Consider the following 26,094-nt stretch of genomic DNA (forward strand, 5'->3'; position numbering starts at 1 on the left):
AAGAAAATTAGGTTAAAAGTGATAAGACAAAGCAAAAATTATTTTTGTTGATAATAAAGACAGACAAGCTTTCGATCACTGGGAGCCATATTAAGTAGTTCAAATGAAGGGGAGCTATATATGTGGGTATGGCCTTGATTTGTCAAAAGTTGTTGAATTCAGAGGGGAGATTTAAAAATCTGTGTTAAGCCTCCAAGGTATATCAGGGGACTGTGCTTTAAAGTATAATCAATAGAGTAATTGAACTTACCAGTCCCAGCCTTCATGATTAGGTTTCCAATCTCAAATACCTTGAAGCCATTAGTTTGGGGAGAATTATCATGAGTTTAAAAGCTCAGCATACAAGGGCTGAGTTTTAGATGAGTTAGATGAAATCAGATGACAATCATCATCCTTTTTGCTATATATAAAATCTAGCCTCTTCAGTTTTTTCTCCTAAAGCTCACAGTTTACATACTATGTCTATAATCTTTAACTGGGTGAAACAGTGCCTCATACAGCAAATCTTTTTAAACCACAACTCCCATGGAATTGAAATTTGGCAAATGTTATAAAATATTTTATGATATAAACATTACTGTTCTATAATGCATTTTATGACATAGTGCAAAGTGTAATCAAACATTTCCTGTGGTCAACTCCTAACATTCAATTGTGCTATCCAGTTAACCATGGACTACTTTCATGGCAGATATATCTCTAAATGTCTCCCTGGATTTTTAAGAAGTTTTTAAATACTTTAAAAGCTCTGCCACTGTTGAAGGCATTGAGGTAAGAAAATATGTCTGAAAGGATGACCATGGGTTGCCTACTCCATGTAAATAGCAACAGATTGGCTGTTTTTCAACTATCCTTACAAACTATGCTACCTTTAAAAATCAAGTTTAAGAAGGTACAAAATAATGGGTACAAATGAAATGAAAAACAGTACAGACCAGGAATACTTCCTTCGTAACTTAGTAGCTGGACAGTAGCATGTGCAAGCAAATTGATTATGTACTAAGATATAGTCTTGTTATATAATTATGAAATGAACTATGGAAAACTATTTCCTTTTTTCCCGTGATCAATTAGTAACTATCTTAGAAAATGATCCTCTAGAACAGAGGTGTCAAACTGGCAGCCTATGGGCCAGATGCATAGGCCATGCCCACCCCAGCTCCGCAATGTCAAGATAAGTCACATGACGGCAATGTGACACCACAAGTTTGACATCCATGCTCTAGAAGTTGACAAAAAATTATCTTTTAAAATCTTAATCTCACTTGCAGGTCAATGATAAGGATGCTAATAACTGGAATGAGCAGGGGTGAGCTGCTGGGAGTTCACAGGGGTTCAGGAGAGCACCTAGTTAAGATTCTGTGCAGTTCAGAGAAACCCCAAATCCCACTCCTGACTGGCCCCACCCTGCCCCTGCCAGGAATCACCACACGGCCTGCTTTGGATGCAGGTAAGTGCAGGGTACATGTAGAGGCTTGGGGAGGGCGAAAAATGGGCCTCCCAGAAGTTCAGGAAGGCCGGAAATGGGCTCGTCTTTGGCTTCCAGAGAGCCTCCGGAGCCTGGGGAGACTGTTTTCGCCCTCCTGGAGGCTCAAGGAAAGCCCCCGGAGCCTGGGGAGGGCAAAAACACCTCCCCCCGCCATGCCCACCATAGCCATGCCACCCAGCAACCAGGTAGAGAACCTTTTGCTAAAATCTTTGAAGCCCACCCCTGAGAATGAGGTAATGTTGTCACCATAATTGAACACTTAGCTCTTCAGTGATTTGAATAGAGAATTTTTGTTTGTTTGAAACAGGAAATGTATTATTGCTCCTGTTTTATTTTTGAGGTTAGAAACAACCACATTTGACCTTTAAGGATAATTAAGCAAACCCATGTTTAGCTCTTTTTCTGTTTGTTTGACACACGTTGGCTGAACAAAAGGTCAAAACCAACATTTATTAAGATATAAAGGTTTGCCAGAAGGCAAAATGTTGACACCGGTCAACAGGCATACCCTACTACATAACTACTGCAAAATTACCCCACTAAACAAACTCTTGAAAATTAACTCCTAGGAATTATCGACCAACCCAAGATGAAATAATAGAAAATATTTCCATTGGCAGAGAAGTCAGGAAATTGTTCAACCATTTCTCAATTCAGGGTGAGGTATCCTCGTTATGCTGATGATACCCACTTCCATAACCCTACCCAGGCCAATCTGTAGATGCCAGGAAAGTCCTGAATTGATGGTTGGAAATTTTGAGGATTTGGATAGGGTAAAAATAAATTCAGATAAAATCTCTGCAAGATGAAGCTGCTGTTCATACACACACAAAAAAAACAGTACCCAGCAACACTTTTTAGTTGTTCTGGATGGGAGTTGCAATTCTTCTAAAGGAGCTGGCCTGTAACTTGGGAATCCCTAGGATTTTCACTTTATGCATAGGCAGCAAATGAAGACCAAGGGTTAGGGAGATCTTCACTCTGCTTTGGCTGATACAGATAATCCTCGACTTATGACCACAATTGAGTCCAAAATTTATGTTGCTAAATGACACATTCATTAATTGAATTTTGCTTCATTTTATGACCTGTCTGGCCTCAGTTATTAACTGAATCACTGCAGCTGAGAAGTTAATAACCCAACTGTTAGGTTAGTTAGTTTACTTTATTGGTTAGCCCTTGGGTCATATCAAAGTACAGACTTCCAGACACAAATGATGACTAAAATATGATAAAAACAATTTAAATTGAAGTAAAATATGATTTAAAATGAAATTGGTATAATATACAGTTTAAAAAGAAATTGGACCAGTTGTTAAATGAATCTGGCTTCCCCATTGACTTTGCTTGTCAGAAGGTCGCAAAAGGAGATCTTTGGGACACAGCAACAATCATAAATATGAACCAGCTGCCAAGCATCTGAATTTTGATCACATGATCATGGAGATGCTGGAAAGGTCGTAACTGTGAAAAACAGTCATAAGTCACTTTTTTCAATGCCGTTGCAACTTTGAACGGTCGTTATGTTAATCGGGAATTGAATCATTCTAATGACAGCCTTGAGGAAACCTGTGTACATTTGGCATCCTTACCTCAATAGGCCTTCAGAGTCGTGGAAATTACCTCAGGAAACACCCAATGCCCCTGGGGTACCACCACCCAATATCCTTGAAAGACCTCCAAGGGAGGTGCTTGTGGTACTTGTCTGCTTCTTTATTGTATCTATAGATAACAGATAATCAGAGTTGGAAGGGACCTTGTAGGTCATCTAGTCCAACCCCCTACCCAAGCAGGAGACCCTACACCATCTCTCACAAATGGCAGTCCAATCTCTTCTTGAAAGTCTCAAGTGATGGCGCCCCCACAACATCCGAGGGCAAGCTGTTCCATTGGTTGATTGTTCTCACTGTCAGAAAGTTTCTCCTTATTTCCAGATTAAATCTCTCCCTGTTCAGTTTCCATCCATTATTCCTTGTCTGGCCTACAGGTGTTTTAGAAAATAGCTTGACCCCTTCCTCTCTGTGGCAGCCTTTCAAATATTGGGAGACAGCTATCATGTCTCCCCTGGTCCTTCTCTTCACTAGACTAGCCAAACCCAGTTCCTGTAACTGTTCTTCATATGTTTTAGTCTCCAGTCCCCTAATCATCCTGGTTGCTCTTCTCTGTACTTTTTCTAGGGTCTAGAGCAGTGATCCCCAACCTTTTTTACGCCGCGGCCCAGTATCCTCAACCTTTTTTATGGAGCGGCCCGGTGCCGGCATCAGCTGGGCGCCGCCATCTTTTGATGAAAAAAGTGCTTCCGGTGAGCTTTCTACCGGAAAAGCTCACCGGAAGCACTTTTTCATCAAAAGATGGCGGCGCCTGCAAGCCAGCGCCCGGTAGGGACTTGTTCCACGGACCGGTACCGGTCCGCGGACCGGTGGTTGGGGACCCTGGTCTAGAGTATAGAATGTAACCTTCTCTGTATAATGAAGTAAACAGCAAGCATACAAATATGAGTGTCACCGTGACTTCAGGGTTCCCTCTTGCTTTGAGGAGCCCATTTTTATTCAGCTGAATCAAAGCTTACTGAGGCAAATACCTGGACTTTGTCTTTATTCCTACAGAGCCATACCTGAAACTGGCAAAACAACTAAATGAACTGTTGTTAATTGAGGACTACTGTGCTTCATTATGGCCCTACATAGCCCAAATTGATCTGCCAACACTAACTCATGCCATAGTTACTACTGAATTGGACTATTCTTACACAATCAACCCAGTCACTGCTACGCAGTGGTTAACCTGCTGGCCGCCATTTCAATGCAGAAGATGAATTCTTAAGGTTGCTGCATGGTGATTAAATAGATTTCTAGGCCCAAATCATGTTGATCCATACCTTTAAAGCCTCACATAATATGATGCTGGGTTATACCAGGCAATATACTGACAAAATAAAATCTGCCTTCCCTGAACAGTCATCATACGAATGCCTCTTGAGAATACCCCTTCTATGTCACATATATGGAACAAGATATAAAACTTGGGCATGTTGTGATCGGCTGAAGAGAAATTTGCACTAGTTGGGATTCCTTTGGAATGTTGTTTTTTTCAATTAACTGAAGGATTTTGTTCAGAGTTCTTCAAGACTGAAACAGATGAAAAACACTATAAAATATATAAGTACTGGAAAAGAGGGCGTCCTCTCTCGATCTATGGAATGATGCACATATACAAGGCCTCTGGCATCATCCTCGATAGAAAACAATCCATATTCCGGAAATTCATCCACACCAGGTCCACTAATTGAATATTTTATGGATGTATTTTGGGATGCTTTATTGAAGAGCTACAAACAAAACAGATTGGAAATATTAGGTAAGATTTCTAAGTATTCTTAACTCTTCTAATTAAAAATCATTACTATTATTAGTATGACCTACTACTACTGCTACTATTACTACCACCTCGGGGCACATATAGGATGAAGAAATATTTTTGGCAATAGAGATTATACTTGAAGCTGCCTTTTTGCTTTGCAGCTTGTTACCTTTTTGTTTATTTATTTTTGAATTGAAAACATAAAAATAAGTGAATAAATCAGGTGAACCTGGTGGTCATGAAGAAAATATGCTGGAGATAATAGATCCCAAATGTGGGACCGAGTCATCAATTCCTATGTGCCTTTATTTGCTGTTTATTTACTTTGGCCTCACTATCAACAATGTTCAATAGTAGAGAGAAAAAAATGTTGGTAATGCTAAGAAGTCAGCATTTTCATTTTTACCTCTCCAATCATTTTGGGGAAGGGTCCTCTGCCTTCTTCTTCAAGTTCAATAGTAGTAATCACCCATCTCCGTTTTGTACGACGCAATGGACGCAAACTACTGGAAGGATCCCAATCCTATGAATGAAACAAGTAAACACAAGGACAGCTTTTCCCCCCCAACTAATTACCACAACCTATACTCTGTCTTATATTCTAAAATGTGAAAACATGTAAAAGGGCTGTATTACTATTATCCTTCTCATCTTTCCTATTAACAATTCCTTTAGCATCTTATGACTACAACTTTGTTGTTTGTAGAATAGAACTGAACTGAACTGAATTGAATTGAATTCTTTATTGTCCAAGCGTGATTGGACACACAAGGAATTTGTCTTGCTGCATATGCTCTCAGTGTGCATAAAAGATACATTCATCAAGGATCATAACTTAATAATAGTCATAGGATATGATAAGCAATCAAATCATACTAGGAAACAGTCAATATAAATCGTGAGGATACAAGCAACAAAGTTACAGTCACAAGTGGAAGGGGATGGGTGATAAGGAGTCATGAGAAGAATGACAGTAATAGTAATGCAGACTTTTTAAATAGTTGGACAGTGTTGAGGGAATTATTTGTTTAGCACAGTGATGGCATTCGGGGGAAAAATTGTTTTGTAGTGCAGTGCTCTATAGCGTTGTTTTGAGGGAAGGAGTTGAAACAGTTTATGTCCGGGATATGAGGGGTCTGTAAATATTTTCACAGCCCTCTTTTTGACTCGTGCAGTATATAGGTCCTCGACGGAAGGCAAGGGGGTAGTAATTGTTTTTTCTGCAGTCCTAATTATCTGAAGTCTGTGTCTGTCCTGTTGGGTTGCAGAACCAAACCAGACAGTCATAGAGGTGCAGATGACAGACTCAATAATTCCTCTGCCGAACTGGATCAGCAGCTCCTTGAGCAGTTTGAGCTTTCTGAGTTGGCACAGAAAGAACATTCTTTGTTGTGCTTTTTTAATGATGTTTTTGGTGTTAGGTGTCCATTTTATGTGACATGATAGAACCTAGAAATTTGAAGGTCTCTACTGTTGATACTGTGTTGTCTAGTATTGTAACAGGTGGGAGGGTTTCTCCTAAAATCTACCACCATTTCTACAGTTTTGAGTGTGTTCAGTTCCAGATTGTTCCAGTTACACCACGAGGCAAGTTGTACAGCCTCCCATCTGTATGCGGATTCGTCATTGTCTCGAATGAGACCAATCACTGTTGTATCATCTGCAAACTTCAGTATTTTAACAGATGGATCGTTTGAGATGCAGTCATTGGTAATAGGGAGAAGAGAAGTGGAGAAAACACACAGTCTTGGAGGGGCTGTGCTAATTGTACAGGTATCAGATGTGATTCTGCCTAGCTACACCTGCTGCTACCTGTCTGTTAGGAATGTTATGATTTATGTTTATTGCTTTTATTGAGTATCCTATAACTATCACTGACTGTTGTATCTTATGATTATTGTATTTTAAGATTATGATCATGACTTATCACTTATTGCTTGTATGTACACTGAGGGCTTATGCACCAGAGACAAATTCCTTGTTTGCCCAATCACACTCGGCCGATAAAGAATTCTATTCTATTCTATTCTATTCTATTCTATTCTATTCTATTCTATTCTATTCTATTCTATTCTATTCTAGCCCAGCCCAGCCCAGCCCAGCCCAGCCCAGCCCAGCCCAGCCCAACCCATTCTATAAGCTATAGAAAACACGGAATCACAAATAGATATAAATCTGGACAGAAAGTCTGCTGCTCAGAAGGAAGGTTGCTGGATAGGTCCTCAACATCAACAGGTAAGTACGGTGGGGAGGAATCTGCCTGCAAACCTGCAGAGATGCTTCCAATAGGGAGCAGCGCTGAGCTAAACAGAAAACTCCATCCATTTCTACACTGATATAGTCACCTTTTCATTATACAATATACTCTAAATCAGAGGTATCAAACTCAAGGCCTGCGGGCTGCATTCAGCTCATGATGCAGTGGTGGGATTCAAATTTTTGTACTACCAGTTCTGTGGGCATGGCTTGGTGGGTGTGGCAAGTGAAGGATACTGTAAAATTTCCAGTCAGAGGTGGTTTTTGCCAGTTCTTTGAACTACTCAAAATTTCTGCTACTAGTTCTCCAGAACTGTTCAGAAACTACTGAATACCACCTCGGCCATGATGTGGTTGAATCCGGCCCACAAGGCCATCCTGGTCTACCCAATGATCAGGCCAACATGGCTTCGGCCCAGTCTATCCAATCTGAAGAGGAGCAATCAAGTCAGCATGGCCTATCCAGCGTGAAGAAGAAAAATCAGGCCAGCGTGGCTTTACATTCTACCCAATGCAAAGAGGAAAGATCGGGCCAGCAGTTTGGGGAGTAATGTCAAGTTGGCCATGCCCACCCAGTTGGCTACACCCATCTGGCCACACCCTCCCAGTTGGCCATGCCTGCCTGCTCCCCCCCTCCCCGAGGTCAACCCTGATGCGGCCCTCAATGAAATTGAGTTTGACACCCTTGCTCTAAATGATGTGTACATGTATAACTGAGGACCTGAAACAAGAGCAGTTATGGATGGTATCTTTCAAGGTGAACTTCGACACATTATTCAAGCAGTTTTCCAGGCAATAGTGAAAATGGCCTCTGTTATTGCCTTCTTCTAGGATAGTTCTTGACTCCCTTGACTAGCCTAATCTTGGGATTCCCTGATGATCTGCCCTGCAAATATTAATTAGGTCCAACTCTTCTCACCACTGAGGCCCAAACAAAGTCAGCCAAGTGCAACCACCTCCTAAGGTAGAAGAAGAGCTGGTATTGTACTCTCTGATGAAGCAAAGGAATTTAAAAACAGCTTCCAAAAGCAGTAAGAGAGTACGTCCTTCAGCAAGATGACATAACTGAGGGAATGGAGCTAGCAACATTCTACTTTTAAAAATAAACCTGTGAAGTTTAAAAATGCAAAATAGATACGTGAAATCCGCTAAGCCTCCATTTTTAATCTTTTGTCAGGGAGCAGACGAGATGAAATGAGGACAACAACAAAAAAATCAAACTTCGCCAAATCAATGGGTTTTGACCATGAATTTTGGGAATAAAAATTAGAAGGTTGGGTGTAACTCATAGATCACAGACCTGAAATCTTTTAAAGCTTATCAGCATACTGCCAGAGATTTGCTGGCGGTAATCAATTGCCATGCTAAAGTCGTAGTTCAGAAAGTCATGAGAAACCAGCCATGATAGTAAACCAACCATCATGTCTGTTTCAGAAAAATAGAACAATTGCACTTTACTGATCCAGATTTCAGATTAAGTTTATCTTTGAGTGAATCTAATCCATATTTTACTTCGGACTACAATGAGTATTCCAGTTCACAGAAACAAGAATGAGATATAATTTTACTATGAGTTTTATTTCACCTTTCAAATGAATGTGCTTTACTGAAGAATTTAATAGTGTACCCACCTGCTTGCTTCTCTTGGGTTGATTCTTATGTACAATGATGTCATTGCCCAGGGTGTAATGGATGTTATGGATGGCAAGAACCTTAATGGACAAGAAAAAGAACTAAGGTAAAAATGCTACTATAGCAAAGGTGGGCCTAACATCAAGACCTATCATGAGAAAATAAACAAGCCAACTCCATACATGACACTACACCACGTGTGTGTCTATTTCTCTGTTCCATTGAGTCTCCTTACTGAACCAACCCAGGATATTTAAATTTTAATAAATATTTAATATTAATATTTATTACAATTAATATTAATATTAATGTTAATATTTTAATCATTGGAAAAGTAACTTATTACCAGGGGTAGGATTCTACCAGTTCACACCAACTCTATAGAACTGGTTGTTAATGTCACAGGTAGTTCTTAGAACTGGTAAAACCAACCCCTGGCTGGCCCCGCCCCCTCTGCTGCTCCTATGGGCCAAAACCCTGAGTTTTTTTTACTGCGCATGCACGACATTTTTGCGCATGCGCTGCAATCCTTGCCTCATTTTCTCCCTTGACCACCCCTCCCTTCACTGGCCCTGGCCCCGCCAATCTCCGCCACCCCTACACTCCAAAACCCAGTCTTTTTTACTATGCATGCATGACATTTTTCATGCATGTGTGGCAATCCTTGCCTCATTCTCTCCCCCACCCGCCCTTTCCTTCACTGGCACCACCCCTGCCACTCTCCGCCACTCCTATGCTCCAAAAACCATTTTTTCTACTTTGCATGTGCATGAATCCTTGCCTCATTCTCCGCCGCCCGCCCCGCCCCACCCCTACTTATAGCGCATATGCGCTACCTACAAAATTTTTCCCACCCAGTGCTCACAACAGCAGCAGCAGCAGCAGTGCCAGACAGCCAGACAGCCAGCCGTCACTGCCTGCCTTCTGCCGCCCTGCTGGAGCAAGCTGCAAACCCTGGTCACCACCACCGCTAACCACCCTCACCCGGCCAGACTGTCTCCCAGGCCCTGCCTTGCCCGGCCTGCCTCCCAGGCCTGCCTGCCTGCCTGCAGTTAAAGAAGACGTAAGGCCCGGCCACTGCTGCCGTCACTAGCCATCCTCACCCGCCCAGACAGCCTACCCCGGCCTCCAAAGATGCAGATCAGTAAGTATGACCTAGTCACCTACCTGCCGCCACCAGCCCTGGTCGAGTGCCAACTCCCAGGACTCCCACCACTCTCGCCAATGCTCCCTGCCTCATCCGCTGCCATCTTCCCTTGCCCATGGCCCTCCATTGTTGCTGCCTTGCCTTCCCACCACTGATTGGTGAGTGAGGAGGCAAAGCAGCAAGCCCCGTGCTGCCGGTCCCCTACCTCCTCCTGCCACTACTGCCATCACTGCCGCCAGCACTGGTTGAGTGCCAACTCCTGGGCTGGCCACCGCTGCCTCACCCACCTGGCAGCCGCCATCTTGGCTAGGCTGGCTGGTGGCCACCATCTTGGCTAGGCTGGCCGGCAGCCACCATCTTGGCTAGGCCAGCTGGTGGCCGCCATCTTGGATAGGCCGGCCGGCGGCCGCCATCTTGGATAGGCCGGCCGGCGGCCGCCATCTTGGATAGGCCGGCCAGCGGCCACCATCTTGGATAGGCCAGCCAGCGGCCGCCATCTTGGATAGGCCGGCCGGCGGCCGCCATATTGGATAGGGTGGCCGCCATCTTGGATTGGCTGGCTGGTGGCCGCCATCTTGGATAGTCCAGCCGCCATCTTGGGTAAGCCAGCCGCCACCTTCCCTTGCCCGCTGTGGCCCAAGGGTTGCCACCTTCCTTGCCTTCCCACCACTGATTGGTGAGTGAGGAGGCAAAGCAGCAAGAACCACGGTTGCCTACCTTCTCCTGCCACCGCTGCCACCACTGCCAGCCCGGTCAAATGCCGACTCCTGGGCCAGCCGTCCTCGCTGCAGCAAGCTTGAAGACTGAGGAGGACCCCGGCGTAGCTGGCTAGCCAAGCTACACCGGGGTCATTTGCCTGCCTCATTTTTAGTAAGTTGCCTTTTTTATTGATGTATTTCTTTATTTATTTAGTATCTGTTTTGTTTTTATGATTAATAAAAACAAAAACAGATACTAAAAAAATAAATAAATACATAAATAAAAAAAGCAACTTATCAAAAATAAGGGCAGGCAACTTTCTCACGAGGACCTGGCCTTGAAACCTGACAAAAAACACTTGCTAAGCAACTGGCCACTGGCGAGGACCTGGCCATTAAGCGGGGACCACTAAATTTGGGTTGCGGTCACATGGCCACCTGGCCACACACCAATCACATGACATTACCATGAATTGATATTGCTATATAATGACTTAATCAGAAACAAATAATGTATAACAACAATGTAACAAGAAGTTGCCTGCCTCATTTTTGGTGAGTTGCTTTTTTATGTATTTATTTATTCTTTTAGTATCTGTTTTTGTTTTAATTAAAAACAAAACAGATACTGAAGAAATAAATACATAAATAAAAAAAGCAATTTACCAAAAATGAGGCAGGCAACTTGTTACGTTGTTGTTATACATTATCTGTTTCTGCTTAAATCAATATATAGCAACATCAATGTAACAAGAAGTTGCCTGCATTCATAAATGGAAAAAAAAATTAAATAAAAGTTTTTGGTTTTTTTTAAACACAAACATAAACAAAACAAACCATAAAACAAACCATCTTCAGTTACATACAGTGTGTCAGTTGTACAAATCACTTGTGCACAATCTCTGCAATCTTTCCCTTCCAATTTGCATTAATCCTTATATCATAAATTCACTATATTTATATTATCACTATTATTAATTACTTACTAGACTTTACTAATATTACATCATTTTATGCGAGCAAATCACCATTTTTACTTAATCTACTTTATAATGTTCATTTCATCATCACCAATCTATTCTATAACAATATATCCTTACTTTACCTTACCTCTGTAATTCTATTATATTATATTATAAAGTATTATAAAATATTTCTTAAATGAGAAAGCAAAGCAGAAACAAATATCAGTAAGTACAGCAGTGTGACAGAAAAATTATTTAAATTTCTTTGTGTTGGCTTATTTCTAATTTTGTTAATTATATCAACATGTTTATAATTATCAACCTTCTGTATTTAATTCATACATAGCAATGATCATTATCCACCTAATTTCTACCTCTTATCTCTATCCATTTCTGCACATTGTAATTTCTAATTTCATTTTCATTTTCGTTTTTCCACTGTTGTGCAAACATAATTCTAGCTGCTATTAACACGTGTAACATTAAATATGTTTTGTACTCCCTTTATTTATGTGGGTGCCAACAAAAATATTTTTTATCTCAAACTTTAAATCTATATTGCCTTACCATTTTTGCTAACCTTGACACAATCTTGAATATCTTTTTGAGTACTACCAGAAGCACAATACTGAACCTAATTCATGTATTCCAGTTTTTTAAACTGAGGAATAAATTTCAGAAAAAGAATTCAGTATTGCTCTGTAAATGTGCCTATCAATTCCATTCGTAATCTAACTTGTTAGATGATTTTGTACTATTATGGTTTTTTTGTACTATATATATATCTGCATAAGGCTGTAAAAAGCTTCAGTACATTTTTAAGCTGCATTCTAAAGAGGTTAGGTGACCAAACATGGCTTCCCCTGGCTTCTCTCTCTCTCTCTCTGCTATAGAGAGAGCATTCCATCCTGGACTGTTGGTCCAGGTAAGTAGTCTTGGCTTTTGGGCCATTGCTGGCACAAAATAACAAACTCCCTTGGTTTCTTAATAGTATTTCCATTTTAAGTGTTTCTTTTTCAATTAATGAATTGTAATTATGAAAATATCAGCCATTCTTTTATATACACAGTGCAGCATCTTTTTTATAGACTGTCATTTTCAAATCTACTTTGAGTTCCCCATAGCTCCCTGTAGCTGCCCGAGCCTCGCCCAGCCCTCCCCGTAGCTCCTCGTAGCTTCCCGGGCCTCGCCTTGCCCCCCCAGGATTCCCCCAAGGCCTTGGAAACTGGCAAAAAACACTTGCTAAGCAACTGGCCACTAAGTGAGGACCTGGCCATTAAGCGAGGACCACTTAAATTTGGTTTGCCAGCCACATGGCCACCTGCCCTGCCCTCCCTAGGGTTCCCCAGGCCTTGGAAACTGACAAAAAACACTTGCTAAGCAACTGGCCACTGAGCGAGGACCTGGCCATTAAGCGAGGACCACTTAAATTTGGGTTGCCGGTCACATGGCCACCTGGCCACACCCACCCCAATCACATGACCATGTAGCCACCCCACCAAAGTCACATGACCACCAAGCCACACCCACAAATTAGGCCACACCCACAGAACCAGTTGTTAAGAAATTTGAATCCCACCCCTGCTTATCACCATATAACGTTAAACCTAATACAGCTTTCACACATAGTAAAACAAAAGGATGCAACTATATTATCATTTAGCACCATGCTGTTTAAATGAAGACTAAAACTCCTGGCTAAATATTATATGAGAATTCAGCCACATTCTTGTAACCCATAGTTGCCTGGTGTTTGATTAAATATTCATTTAATAAAGATATAAAGATCACTCTTGAATTGAATTGGACTCCTAGAGATTATATAACCATATAGTATATACTTGGCAGTATTATGGAGTTTGTTTGATTGGCAGGATGTTTTTCAGAATTTATTTATTTATTTATTTATTTATTTATTCATTCATTCATTCATTCATTCATTTATTTGATTTGTCAATCACTTACAAGATAATAGGTATAAGTATATATACATAGTTATGAATACATGAAAGGCGTACATATAAGAAAAATAAAAGAAACAATAGGACAGGGACGGTAGGCACGTTGGTGCGCTTATGCACGCCCCCTACAGACCTCTTAGGAAAGGGGTGAGGTCAATAGTAGACAGTCCAAGGTTAAAGTTTTGGGGGTTTGGGGAAGAAACCAGAGTCAAGTAGAGTATTCCAGACATTGACCACTCTGTTGCTGAAGTCGTATTTCCTGCAATCAAGTTTGGTACAGTTAACCTTGAGTTTGTATCTATTGTGTGCTCTTGTGTTGTTATGGTTGAAGCTGAAGTATTTATTGACAGGTAAGTCGTTGCAACCATACTTAGATCAGATCGAAGACAGCGTAATTCAAGGTTTTCTAGATCTAGAATTTCAAGTCTGGTGGCATAAGGTATTCTACAATGAGTAGAGGAGTGGAGAACTCTTCTTGTGAAATATTTCTGGACTTTCTCAGCTGTGCTAATATCAGATACGTAATGTGGGTTCCAGACTGATGAGCTGTATTCGAATATTGGTCTAGCAAATGTTTTGTATGCTCTAATTAGTAGTGTGATATTACCATAGAAAAAGCTATGTAGGATTAGGTTAACAACTTTTAATGCCTTTTTGGCTATGTAGTTACAGTGGCCTCTAGCACTTATATCATTAGATATGAGTATTCCAAGGTCCTTTACAGAGCTTGGGTCATCAACAAGGTCTTGACTATTCAGCTTGTATTTTATTTTCTGATTATTATTTTTTTGCCAATATGTAAGACAGAGCATTTATTTGTTGAGATTTGAAGTTGCCATTTGTTTGACCATTCTGATACATAGTCAAGATCTTTTTGAAGGGTAGCAGTATTGTATGTGGTATTGAACAGCTTTACATCATCAGCGAAGAGAACACAGTTGCTCTTAATATGATCACAGAGGTCATTTATGTAGAGTATGAAGAGAGTTGGTCCTAGAACACTGCCTTGTGGGACACCACTATTGACAGGTGCAAAATTTGATAGGACACTCCCAATTTTGACCATTTGTTGTCTGTTTGACAGGAATGCTTCTATCCAGTTATGCAGTTGTCCAAAGATACCGTAAGATTTTAGTTTTAGGAGTAGTTTGGCATGTACCACTGAATCAAAGGCTTTACAGAAGTCTATGTAGATTGCGTCTATTGTTTTGCCCTGATCGAGTTGTGTAGTCCATATGTTTTTGCAGTGTAAGAGTTGCAGATTACAGGATAGTTTTTTCCTGAAACCAAATTATTTATTGGAGGGTAGGCTGTTTGTCTCTAAGTGGAGGATAATGGATAATAACCTATAGCCTTAATAGCAATAGCACTTAGACTTATATACAGCTTCACAGTGTTTTACAGCCGTCTCTCAGCAGTTTATGCAGTCAGCATATTGCCTTAAGTCCTCATTTTAAAGGACTGAGTCAACCTTGACTTAGACTCAAGTTTGACTTGTGGGGAAATATTTAACTTTTGATGACCTTCACCATGTCTAGGTACTAACCATGATGCATGCTTGAATGCTTTCAAGCTTTGGCTTAAAATCCTCATTACAGGGATATGGTTGGTTTTAATTTGTACTATTGAAGACTCAATGTTATACCACCATCAAACGAATGCATAGCAGGAGATGAGAAGGGAAAAGAGACAGAAGATAGAAGAAGCAAGGTGATTCATTCTATTTCCCTAAACTCAAATGTGGTATAAATTGATATTCAACTTTCTTATAAATGTAATGTCCCAAGCACTTCACAGGAAAAGAAATTGTTTTAGAAATGACCTATAAACAAATATTACCTAACAGCACTTATAACATGACACAACAGTGATGGTATCTTGCTTGTTGAGAAAAAGAAAACAAACCTGCTTTGAATCATTGATTATTTAGTTGTTGGTTTAAAAAGTCAAAATAGAAGTGATGTTAAAAGGACTGAGCTCCTGGTTTCTCAACCATGAACAAGAACAAAACCCATTTATTTACCTCCTCCTCAAAATTTGTGACATATATTATGTTTCTATGATCTTAGCAAGTAGAATCAGGTCTGTTCACATTACCAGCTTTTCCCGTTCTGTGTCAGTCCCCCAACAATTTCCCTTGGCAAGAAAGACTTAGTAAGGAGGCTACATTTCTTAAAAGGATTATATGAACTACAATGCAATTGTCAATTAGCAACAAACTCCATCTAACTAAGCACAATAAGCTTGTTTAACTTGCTGTATTACTACAGTTGACCTTGTGCTTCTAAATCGGGCCTTGAAGCACTTATCTACATGTTTCTAAAATATTACTATGAAAGAAAGACTCTACACTATTTAGGAAAGAGGTTATTCGGCACCCATTCCAATGGAAAAACAGAATACTTATTTAATGTATTTTGGTAGACATATTAGGTTATATTTTTTATGAAAAATGTATGATACATTTCTACTTCCCATATAATGTTTTTCCCAGTTGCCAATTGGGATGTATTCTCCTTCAGTCACTTTCCCACTAATGAATTATAGAAACTTCACACAACATCTAACCATTGCTGACATTTTAAAAAGACTATCACCATTACCGAGGACTCTAAAATCTGTTGTAAGTCAGTAGTAAGGAAATTACTTTAGTCATTTTTATAAATAGATGTGTTCATTGTGGCTTAGTCATTTAAGTACTGTACCACCTGCCAGATCTAACAATTTAAGAAGGCAAAAGTCCTACCACAATTCCATACATTATGTTTTCTGAAAGTCCAAGGAACAGAATAGGGGACTACTCCCAACTAAAACAGTGATGATAACTTACTCCATGAAATTACATTTATCTCCCAACAAAAGTATTTTCCCCTAGGTGAAAGATTTCCAGAAAGGCACTTAACTGAGATTCTATGTACCCTCTCAGATTTCTAAACACAACCCCATGTTTCTATGCTTCTGGCTGAAAACCAACATGAATTGGGATTTATATATTTAACTTGTGTTCATCACCTTGAATATGCTTTCTGTCTTGTATCAAACCAGCCTCATCTTTCTTGCGTGAGGTCTGAAGTCAAACTGGCTAACCAGATCATTGACTAGCTTAGCCTACTTCTCAAGATTTAAGTATGCAGCTCAGACTTCCTTGGATGGAAAATAAAGTTTTGAAAAAGGACATGGATAAACAATTCTTAGCCATTTAACATAAAATTAATGGCAATAAATCTAGGTTCTCACCACTGATCTTTTTTGTGAAACAGAAAAAGTAAAGTTTCTCTTAAGTTACTGCTCCACTCTAGTCCACGTTATACAGTATAAGTACTATGGTGGGGCAATGGTTAGAATGCAGTACTGCTAGCTACTTCTGCTGACTGCTGATTGCCAACAGTTTGGAAGTTCAAATCTCAACCAGGCTCAAGGTTGACTCAGTCTTCCATCCTTCTGATGTCAGTAAAATGAGGACTGAGATTGTTGGGGGCAATATGCTGACTTTGTAAACCACCTAGAGTAACCACCTTTGTAAAGCAGTGTGAAGCGATATGTAAGTCTAAGTGCTATTGCTATTAGGTTTCATTCCTTCATTCATTTGGTTATGTTATGAAAGTGATTTGCCACAGCCTTCTTCCAATATGTCAATTTCCTACTAGGCCTAGTAAATCCTTAGATTTTTTTTATTTATTGTTTTTATAAATAACTCAAGATAGTGAAGATATCTAATACTCACTCCTCCTTCTATTTTCCCTCTGTGAGGTGGTCTGGGTTGAGAAACAATGACTGGCCCAAAGGCACCCAACTGGCTTTCATGCCTAAGGCCGGACTAAAATACTTCTGGTTTCTAAGTTGGCATCTTAACCACAACACTAAACTGGCTTTCATTTATTTTTTAATTTTCCTGGTGTTCTCATCCAAATACTAACCTGTTCAGCATTTTTAAGCTCAGTCAAGGAAAAACAGCTCTCTCCATTAAGGCCACGGAGTATGCCCTGTACTTTAGACACATTCTACAATATTCTTTTTTTCTGAGTTTTGGAAAGGAATGGTTGTTTATATGAGATAAATCCTAGGTTGATACCAAATGATGAAATGAACTGCAATGGCGCATTTCTAACCTTAGGAATGCAAGATTTCATCATGCCAAACAGAAACAGAACAGAAAACTGTGTGACAAAGTTCCTGCACCTTAATCCAAGCATCTGTCCTATCCCAAGAAAGAATGTAAAATCACTTACAACAACTTCTTGATATAGCTTTCAAAATCTGAGCTCACTGACATATAATACAATAATCGTCATGTCTAATTGTATAATTGCTCAGTTCAGACATTACCTTCATGCTGTATAATCAATCCAAAAATAAAAAGATCAAATCTCCATGCTCATAGCTGAGCTGGTGATGTAAAGGAATCTTTTTTTAAAAAAAAAATTTCTATTAAATACTGTACATTTCATGGTGCTTTATAAACACTGTGTTGTCTAGGTATTTAATTTGCTTAACAATACAAATTACATTCTTAATCTCCACCCCTTTTTTCTAACCATTGGTAAAATAAATTCCATGTTTGATAATATTCTACATCCTCTTTCTGCTAAATTTTCAATAATCTTTTCATTTCTACACAATCTAATATCTTCTTAACTATTTGTTCATTTCACGGTATATCTTTAAAAAAGGAACATTTTCATTTCTTGTTTAAAGTCTGTTTTAATATGAAGAAATCTTGTATAAAGAAATCAGTAGTGTTACAGTATTATTTATTTATTTATTTTATTTGTCAAGCATGTATTAGAAAACAGATATAAATATAAAACTGATTATGAATACATGAAATGAATATGAATAAAAGGGAACATTAGGACAGGGATGGTAGGCACGTTGGTGCACTTATGCACGCCCCTTACAGACCTCTTAGGAATGGGGTGAGGTCAACAGTCTAAGATTAAAGTTTTTGGGGTTTGGGGAAGAAACCACAGAGTCAGGTAGAGTATTCCAGACATTGACCACTCTGTTGCTGAAGTCGTATTTCCTGCAGTCAGGTTTGGAGTGATTTACCTTGAGTTTGATCTATTGTGTGCTTGTGTATTGTTGTGGTTGAAGCTGAAGTTGTCATTGACATGTAGAACATTATGTTGGCAATGCTAGCTTTTAGGCATTTTTAAATTTCATTGTTTCATTGTTATTATTGAAATGGTCATAATTCTTATCGATGTTATTTTATACTGATTTATGATGGAAATAAAGACATGTGCTTGGAGATGTAAAGGAAGAACTGGTCTCCTTGCTTATGACACCAGAGAATCTACAGGTAGTCTTGCAAGATTTATTATCATTCGTTGCTTTAAATATATAATGGCTCAAAGGGATGTCTTTACGTGCATACCATAATACCTTTGATTCATATTATGACTAATTCTATAAGCAGAAAAAATAGTTTGAGCTGAAAAGGAATTTCTAGTTTAGGAAGACCCATCCTTAGCTTCATTAAGTTGTAGGGAAAGCCCCATTCCGGCCACCAATTGAACCTGGTCGATGGTTATGAACCCCAGCTCCATTTTTTGAGAAAACCCTGCCAGATTTCAAGGGAATTATGCAACATAACGTATGCTAGGTTGATCTTCAACCTAGCATACACAGTGTCCTCGAAAACCAAATTCAGATTAAATTAGATAGCCAGGGAAAAAAAATACTTATTTGTTTATTTGTCTGTTTGTTTTTGACATTTATTTAACTCTGGGTGGCTTGCAATTTTAAAAAGACAAGACTATATGAAACTATACAAAATCTATAAATGATATAAATAAAATATTGTAAAATAAAAATGCGCAGAAATAACTATCAAAACAAGCAATGGAACATCTAGAAGAAACAGAGGACATTTTCAACCAACTCTTCTCATATTCACTCATCTTCCAGAAACAATGTTGGATAACATTGATTTAGAAACTGAATAAATCCATGGAGAAAAAGATAGTTCCAGTGATATTAATTCTAGGGCTCTATCAGAGGTGTTCACAGGGTATTATTTTAAAAAGTGAAGATTGTTGCCACCTTGTTTATTTTTTGTGTGTGTGTTTCATAAATGATGCTTCTTCTGTGTGGGAGCAACATGGTTCATACACAGCATCAGGGAACGCTACCTAAAGAAAAGTATGTCTCTATTCTTAGTTGTAAGTATCTTGGAGGTAAGTGGTTGGCCATTGTGAGAAACCAAGATGGAGTTTGACCTGATCCAGCAGAGCCATTCTTATGTTCTTCCAGGGGTGGGCTGCTGGGGAGTCGCAGAGGTTTGGAAGAGCCCCTAGCTAAGAATCCGTGCAGTTCGGAGAACCCCCAAGTCCCACTCCTGGCTGGCCCTGCTCACCCCACCCAGGACTCCAGGAGTCCCCACATGGCCTGTTTTGGATGCAGGTAAGTGCAGGGCATGCACAGACGCATGGGGAGGGTGAAAAATGACCCTCCCGGAAGTTCTGGAAGGCCGGAAATGGGCCCACTTCTGGCCTCCAGAGGGCCTCCACAGTCCAGGGAGGCCATTTTCGCCCTCCCAGAGGCTCAAGGAAAGCCTCCAGAGCCCAGGCATGGTGCAGGAGGCCAACTAGGCCACGCCCACCCAGCAACTGGGCAGAGAACCCCTTGCTAAAATGTTTGAAGCCCACCCCTGTGTTCTTCCATTCCACGATTCACAAAAACCAACACTCTGAAAAAAAATGACAAAAGCTACCCATTCTTAGGTAGAGCAATATGAAACATTGCAGGTTCTAGAACCTACTCCATGTAAGCAAAAATAAGAAAATGGTCTTCAGAGCTATTTACCGCTCAGAAGGAGGAAACAAAAACATTTCTAATGTTATTTGCTTATGCGTTTTATGAATACATAACCTATTCTTGGTGACTCAGAAGTGGGACATGTGGTTGAAACATTATCCAAGTATTAATCCAAGGACAAGCCAAGACATTGTTTATGTCAGGAGTTTATAGTGGAAACTTTTGAGGAAAACTGACTTAGAAATGTATACAGTTCTAAAGAAGCATGTCTAGTGTCAGGATTCTGGCAGTTTAGTTTACTTTACTTTACTTGTTGCACCTTGTACAACGAAATCAAACACCATCTTCAGTGCACATCATGACCATGGCCATAAAAATAAACACAAACTCACATCCTTCACCCTCCACACATTGAACCAGAAACCCCCGACACCACACCAACACTGCACTATACAGCAGAATTCAAAAGAGCTACTGCCCTTGGATAGTTACCCCAGTTAAATCATGAGTCAACTCATAAAATACACTGCTCAAAAAAATAAAGGGAACACAAAAATAAGACATCCTAGATCTGAATGAATGAAATATTCTCATTAAATACTTTGTTCATTACATAATTGAATGTGCTGACAACAACATCACAAAAAAAATTATCAATGGAAATCAAATTTAGCAACCCATGGAGATCTGGATTTGGAGTTACACTCAAAATTAAAGTGGAAAAAACACTACAGGCTGATCCAACTTTGATGTAATGTCCTTAAAACAAGTCAAAATGAGGCTCAGTAGTGTGTGTGGCCTCCACATGCCTGTATGACCTCCCTGTAATGCCTGGGCATGCTCCTGATGAGGTGGCAGATGGTCTCCTGAGGGATCTCCTCCCACACCTGGACTAAAGCACCCCCCAACTCCTGGACAGTCTGTGGTGCAACATGGCATTGGTGGATGGAGCGAGACATGATGTCCCAGATGTGCTCAATTGGATTCAGGTCTGGGGAATGGGTGGGCCAGTCCATAGCATCAATGCCTTTGTCTTGCAGGAACTGCTGACACACTCCAGCCACATGAGGTCTAGCATTGTCTTGCATTAGGAGGAACCCAGAGCCAACCGCACCAGCATATGGTCTCACAAGGGGTCTGAGGATCTCATCTCAGTACCTAATGGCAGTCAGGCTACCTCTGGTGAGCACATGGAGGGCTGTGAGGCCCGCTAAAGAAATGCCACCCCACACCATTACTGACCCACTGCCAAACCGGTCATGCTGGAGGATGTTGCAGGCAGCAGAACGTTCTCCACAGCATTTCCAGACCCTGTCATGTCTGTCACATGTGCTCAGTGTAAACCTACTTTCATCTGTGAAGAGCACAGGGCGCCAGTGGCAAATTTGCCAATCTTGGTGTTCTCTGGCAAATGCCAAACATCCTGCAGAGTGTTGGGCTGTAAGCACAACCCCCACCTCTGGACGTCGGGCCCTCATACCACCCTCATGGAGTCTGTTTCTGACTGTTTGAGCAGCCACATGCACATTTGTGGCCCGCTGGAGATCATTTTTCAGGGCTCTGGCAGTGCTCCTCCTGTCCCTCCTTGCACAAAGGCGGAGGTAGCAGTCCTGATGCTGGGTTGTTGCCCTCCTACGGCCTCCTCCACATCTCCTGATGTACTATCCTGTCTCCTGGTAGTGCCTCCATGCTCTGGACACTATGCTGACAGACATAGCAAACCTTCTTGCCACAGCTCGCATTGATGTGCCATTCTGGATGAGCTGCACTACCTGAGCCACTTGTGTGGGTTGTAGACTCCATCTCATGCTATCACTGCCAGCATTCAAAAGTGACCAAACCATCAGCCAGAAAGCATAGGAACTGAGAAGTGGTCTGTGGTCACCACCTGCAGAACCACTCCTTTATTGGGGATGTCTTGCTAACTGCCTATGCTTTCCACCTGTTGTCTATTCCATTTGCACAACAGCATGTGAAATTGATTGTCAATCAGTGTTGCTACCTAAGTGGACAGTTTGATTTCACAGAAGTGTGATTGACTTGGAGTTACATTGTGTTGTTTAAGTGTTCCCTTTATTTTTTTGAGCAGTGTATTTGATGGTCTTTTTAGAGTTGCCATCTAATTTAATGATAAGAAGGATGATCTGATAACAGTGTTCCAATGTTTGCGGAGCTGCCACCAAGAAGAGGAAGTCAAGCTATTATCCAAAACACCAGAAGGCAAAGCAAGAAACAATGGATGGAAACTAATCAAGGAGAGAAGCAACCTAGAACTAAGGAGAAATTCCCTAACAGTGAGAACAATCAACCAATGGAATGACTTGCCTCCAAGAAGTTGTGGGTCTTCCAACACTGGAGGGTTTTAAGAAAAGATTAGACAACCATTTGTCTGAAATGGAACAGGTTTTGCTGCTTGAGCAGGGGGTTGGACTAGAAGACCTCCAATGTCCTTTCCAACTCTGTTTTCTGTTATTTTGTAAGTCAAATTATTGATACATGGGTCCCACTATGAAAATCAAATATATAGCAATAGCATCAGGTCTTAGATTTATGCCGCTTCACAGTGCTTTACAGCCCTCTCTAAGCAGTTTACGGAGTCACCATATTGCCTCCAACAATCTGGGTCCTTATTTTATGGACGTCGGAAGGATGGAGGACTGAATCAACCTCGAGCCAGTGGGAACTGAACTGCTGAACTGCTGGCAGTCCGCAGAATTAGCCTACAATACTTCATTCTAATCACTGTGCTATCTTAAATATATGCCTTGCTATGAAACAGGAAGTGAGAAGTTCAGCATTGTATTCATCTTCACAGGTAATCCTCGACTTATGTTCACAGTTGAGCCCAACATTTATATTGCTAAGTGAAACATTTTTAGTTGGGTTTTGCCTTATTTTATGCCTTTTCTTGTCACTGTTTTTAAATGAATCATTGTAATTGTTAGGTTAGTAGCATGGTGGTTAAATGAATCTGGCTTCCCCATGGACTTTGCTTGTCAAAAGTTCGCAAAAGCTCAACACATGACCCCAGGACACTGCAACCAGTGGTGGGATTCATCCAGTTCGCACCACTTCGGGAGAACCGGTTGTTAACTTTCTGAGCAGTTTAGCGAACTGGTTGTTGGAAGAAATCATTAGGGAGAAGAACCGATTGTTAAATTATTTGAATCCCACCACTGCCCCATCCCCTCTGATTTCTCATTTCCACGTGGGAATTAACCCTACTTTTAATCTGCAGATAATCCCCATCCCCCCCCCAAGTCACAAGCAGCTCTGTATACCCTCTTGGGGGACCCTCAAAATTCTCTGGGGGGCGATGAAATGCCAGGGGAGGGGGAGGGAACCAGTCATTTTTCTTTGGGTCTTTGGAAACAGCTTGTTCCTTTTGAAGTCCGTCCTTCTTCTCCAGGTAGGGAGGGATTCAGCGGTGGGATTCAGCCAGTTGACACCATTTCAGGTGAACCGGTTGTTAACTTTCTAAGCAGTTTGGTGAACTGGTGGTTGGAAGGTATCATTAGGGCAGAGTGTCAGGGTTCCGGCAGTTACTCCAATTAAATCATGACCCTTGAGCCACACTCCCAAAACCAAAGAGGATTTATTTGAAGGTAACATTCTACATCAGGTGCTAATCTGGGCATAGCCAACTCTGAGATACATAATTCACTGTCACCCTTTATCCTGGTTTTCCCCCCACCCCTCTGGGTGTATCATCCAACAAAAAAAATGTCCATAGCCAAGTCATCAATCATGCTCTCCAATTAGATTTTTTTGCAGCAGAAGATTCAGCCATCTAATCAGTCTTAGAAGAAAATATGAATGGGATGTACTCAACCCAGCTCACCTCATAGGATGTTTCTGATGGGGAAAACAGGAGACAGAAACATTGGTTTTGTATATTAACTTGAGGTGACCAACATAACAATGAGAATATAAAATACATTATCTTTAGTTCGTTTTACTTGTTTATCAATTAATAATTATCTTAATTTCTTTCTCTTTTGTTTGGTTTAATCATTAAGTTTACCCTTTGATATTTTATGATGTAATAAAGATGTTGAGATTCTAGAAAGAGTGCCGAGAAGAGAAACAAAGTTGATTAGGGAACTGGAGGCTAAAACATATAAAGAACAGTTGCTGGAATTGGGTACGTCTAGTTTGATGAAAAGAAGGACTAGGGGTGACATGATAGCAGTGTTCCAATATCTCAGGGGCTGCCACAAAGAAGAGGGAGTCAAGCTATTCTCCAAAGCACCTGAGGGAAGGACAAGAAGCAATGGGTGGAAACTAATCAAGGAGAAAACCAATTTAGAACTAAGGAGGAATTTCCTGACAGTTAAACAATTAATCAGTGGAACAACTTGCCTCCAGAAGTTGTAAAAACTGGAAGTTTTTAAGAAGCGATTGGACAACACACACACACACACACACAAGGCATATTCCAGTCCCAAAGGCGTTTTTTCAGGAGGCAACTGGATTTTCTTGTGTTTTTTTTTTTTCTTTTGAGGAAGTTTCTCTTCTCCTCCAAGAAGTTTCTTCAGCTCTGACAGGATGGTGGGGAATGGAAGGATTTATATTCCTTGCAGACAGCTGGTCATTTGCATTCTTTTAGAGGGTTGTTGAAACACTTGGAGGTTTATTTGTGTCCTCAGGGTCACATGAGTGGTGCTCCTGGTTCCTGCAGTCTGCAATTTTTCCTCTGGAAATCCATTCCTATTCCCACACCTTTCAAAGGGTATTCATCCCAAATTGTATAGCTAAAAGTCTTCAAAAGAAAAGAAAAAAACAAGGAAGTCCAGTTGCCTCCTGAAAAAGCATCTTTAGAACAACCACGACCTGGATGACTAAGAATCTCTACAGACTCTCATCCCGGGTTGCCAAGGTCAACAGCGCACAAAGTGAAAGAAGGGAAGCCACCTGCAGCTAGCCGAAACTTTGCCTGGAAAAGGGGGTTCTCAGTCCAGAGTCTCGCGTGTTCCACAAGGGAACCCCCTGGCTGGTGCTGTCCAGAACACAAGCAGCTGCGGCGGGCAAACTGTCAATCATGGGGCTCCAGCATCAGGATCTGCTCCCCGATTCCCTCCCCGCCTCCCCCCATCCCTTCCCCTTCCATACCGCCAGGAGGAAACGCGCGGCGGTAGAGCCCCACTTGCCCTGGGGCGAAGCCGGCATCGTGGTACCGCTGGGCTTTGGAGGCCGAGAGAGGCGGGCGGATACTCCGGGGCAGCGCGCTCGACTGGAGAGTCAACGAAGGTGCGCTGAGATTTTAAACTGGCCACCTGCTAAAGAGGGGCGGGAAACACAGAGAGAGAGAGAGAGAGAGAGAGAGGAAACGCTGCTCGCCGGACTCAAGGATCGTGCCCCACCCTGTTCATTTTTTTGCCTGATTGCCTTGGCAACAGCTACGGTTTAAGGAAATGTAGTACCTCGGCTTCTTTTTACTCCGCCTTCCCACTAAGGAATCCACTGCAGCCACTTGGCAGGTTCTTGTTGTTGTTTGCTTTGGGTTAAAGCAAGAATCAAAGTAAAAATTGGAAAGTAAGTTGTTTTTTTTAAAAGTAAAACCGATTTAGAAATTAGCAAATCATTGGGAAGTAGCTTTTTTGTTGTTGTTTTCTTTACAGGAAAAAAAAAAGCATAATGAGCAGACAGTCCTTCCATATTACTAAACAGTAGTAATTTAGTTCTCTAGTACTTATCCACGCAAGACTAAACTTTTTTGGTTGACTGATGATGTGCCATCGAGTTATTTTTTTTTAACTCCTAGTAACCACATAAAATAGATTTCTCCCAATATGCTCTTATTCCTAATCTGGGTTTTCAGTTTATC

At 40.9% G+C, this 26,094-nt stretch overlaps 1 protein-coding gene across 1 annotated transcript in view; it reads right to left on the reverse strand.

Moving 5' to 3' along the window:
- The window catches only part of CDH26 (cadherin 26), a 48,233-nt gene extending 22,624 nt beyond the window's left edge, over positions 1-25,609 (reverse strand). Inside the window, exons 1-4 of the mRNA XM_087959226.1 lie at positions 25,380-25,609; positions 8,737-8,817; positions 5,256-5,372; positions 4,656-4,817 (exon numbers count right to left, since the gene is read on the reverse strand). Of these exons, the coding sequence (XP_087815352.1) occupies positions 4,656-4,817; positions 5,256-5,372; positions 8,737-8,817; positions 25,380-25,436 (417 nt within the window). The 5' untranslated portion in view covers positions 25,437-25,609. The remainder of the gene's footprint in view (positions 1-4,655; positions 4,818-5,255; positions 5,373-8,736; positions 8,818-25,379) is intronic.
- Positions 25,610-26,094: the final 485 nt, after the last annotated feature.

The sequence above is a fragment of the Notechis scutatus genome, chromosome 3, assembly GCF_049901735.1.
Source record: "Notechis scutatus isolate UNSWTSFEM ecotype Mainland chromosome 3, rNotScu1.2, whole genome shotgun sequence".
NCBI classification, from domain to species: Eukaryota; Metazoa; Chordata; class Lepidosauria; order Squamata; family Elapidae; genus Notechis; species Notechis scutatus.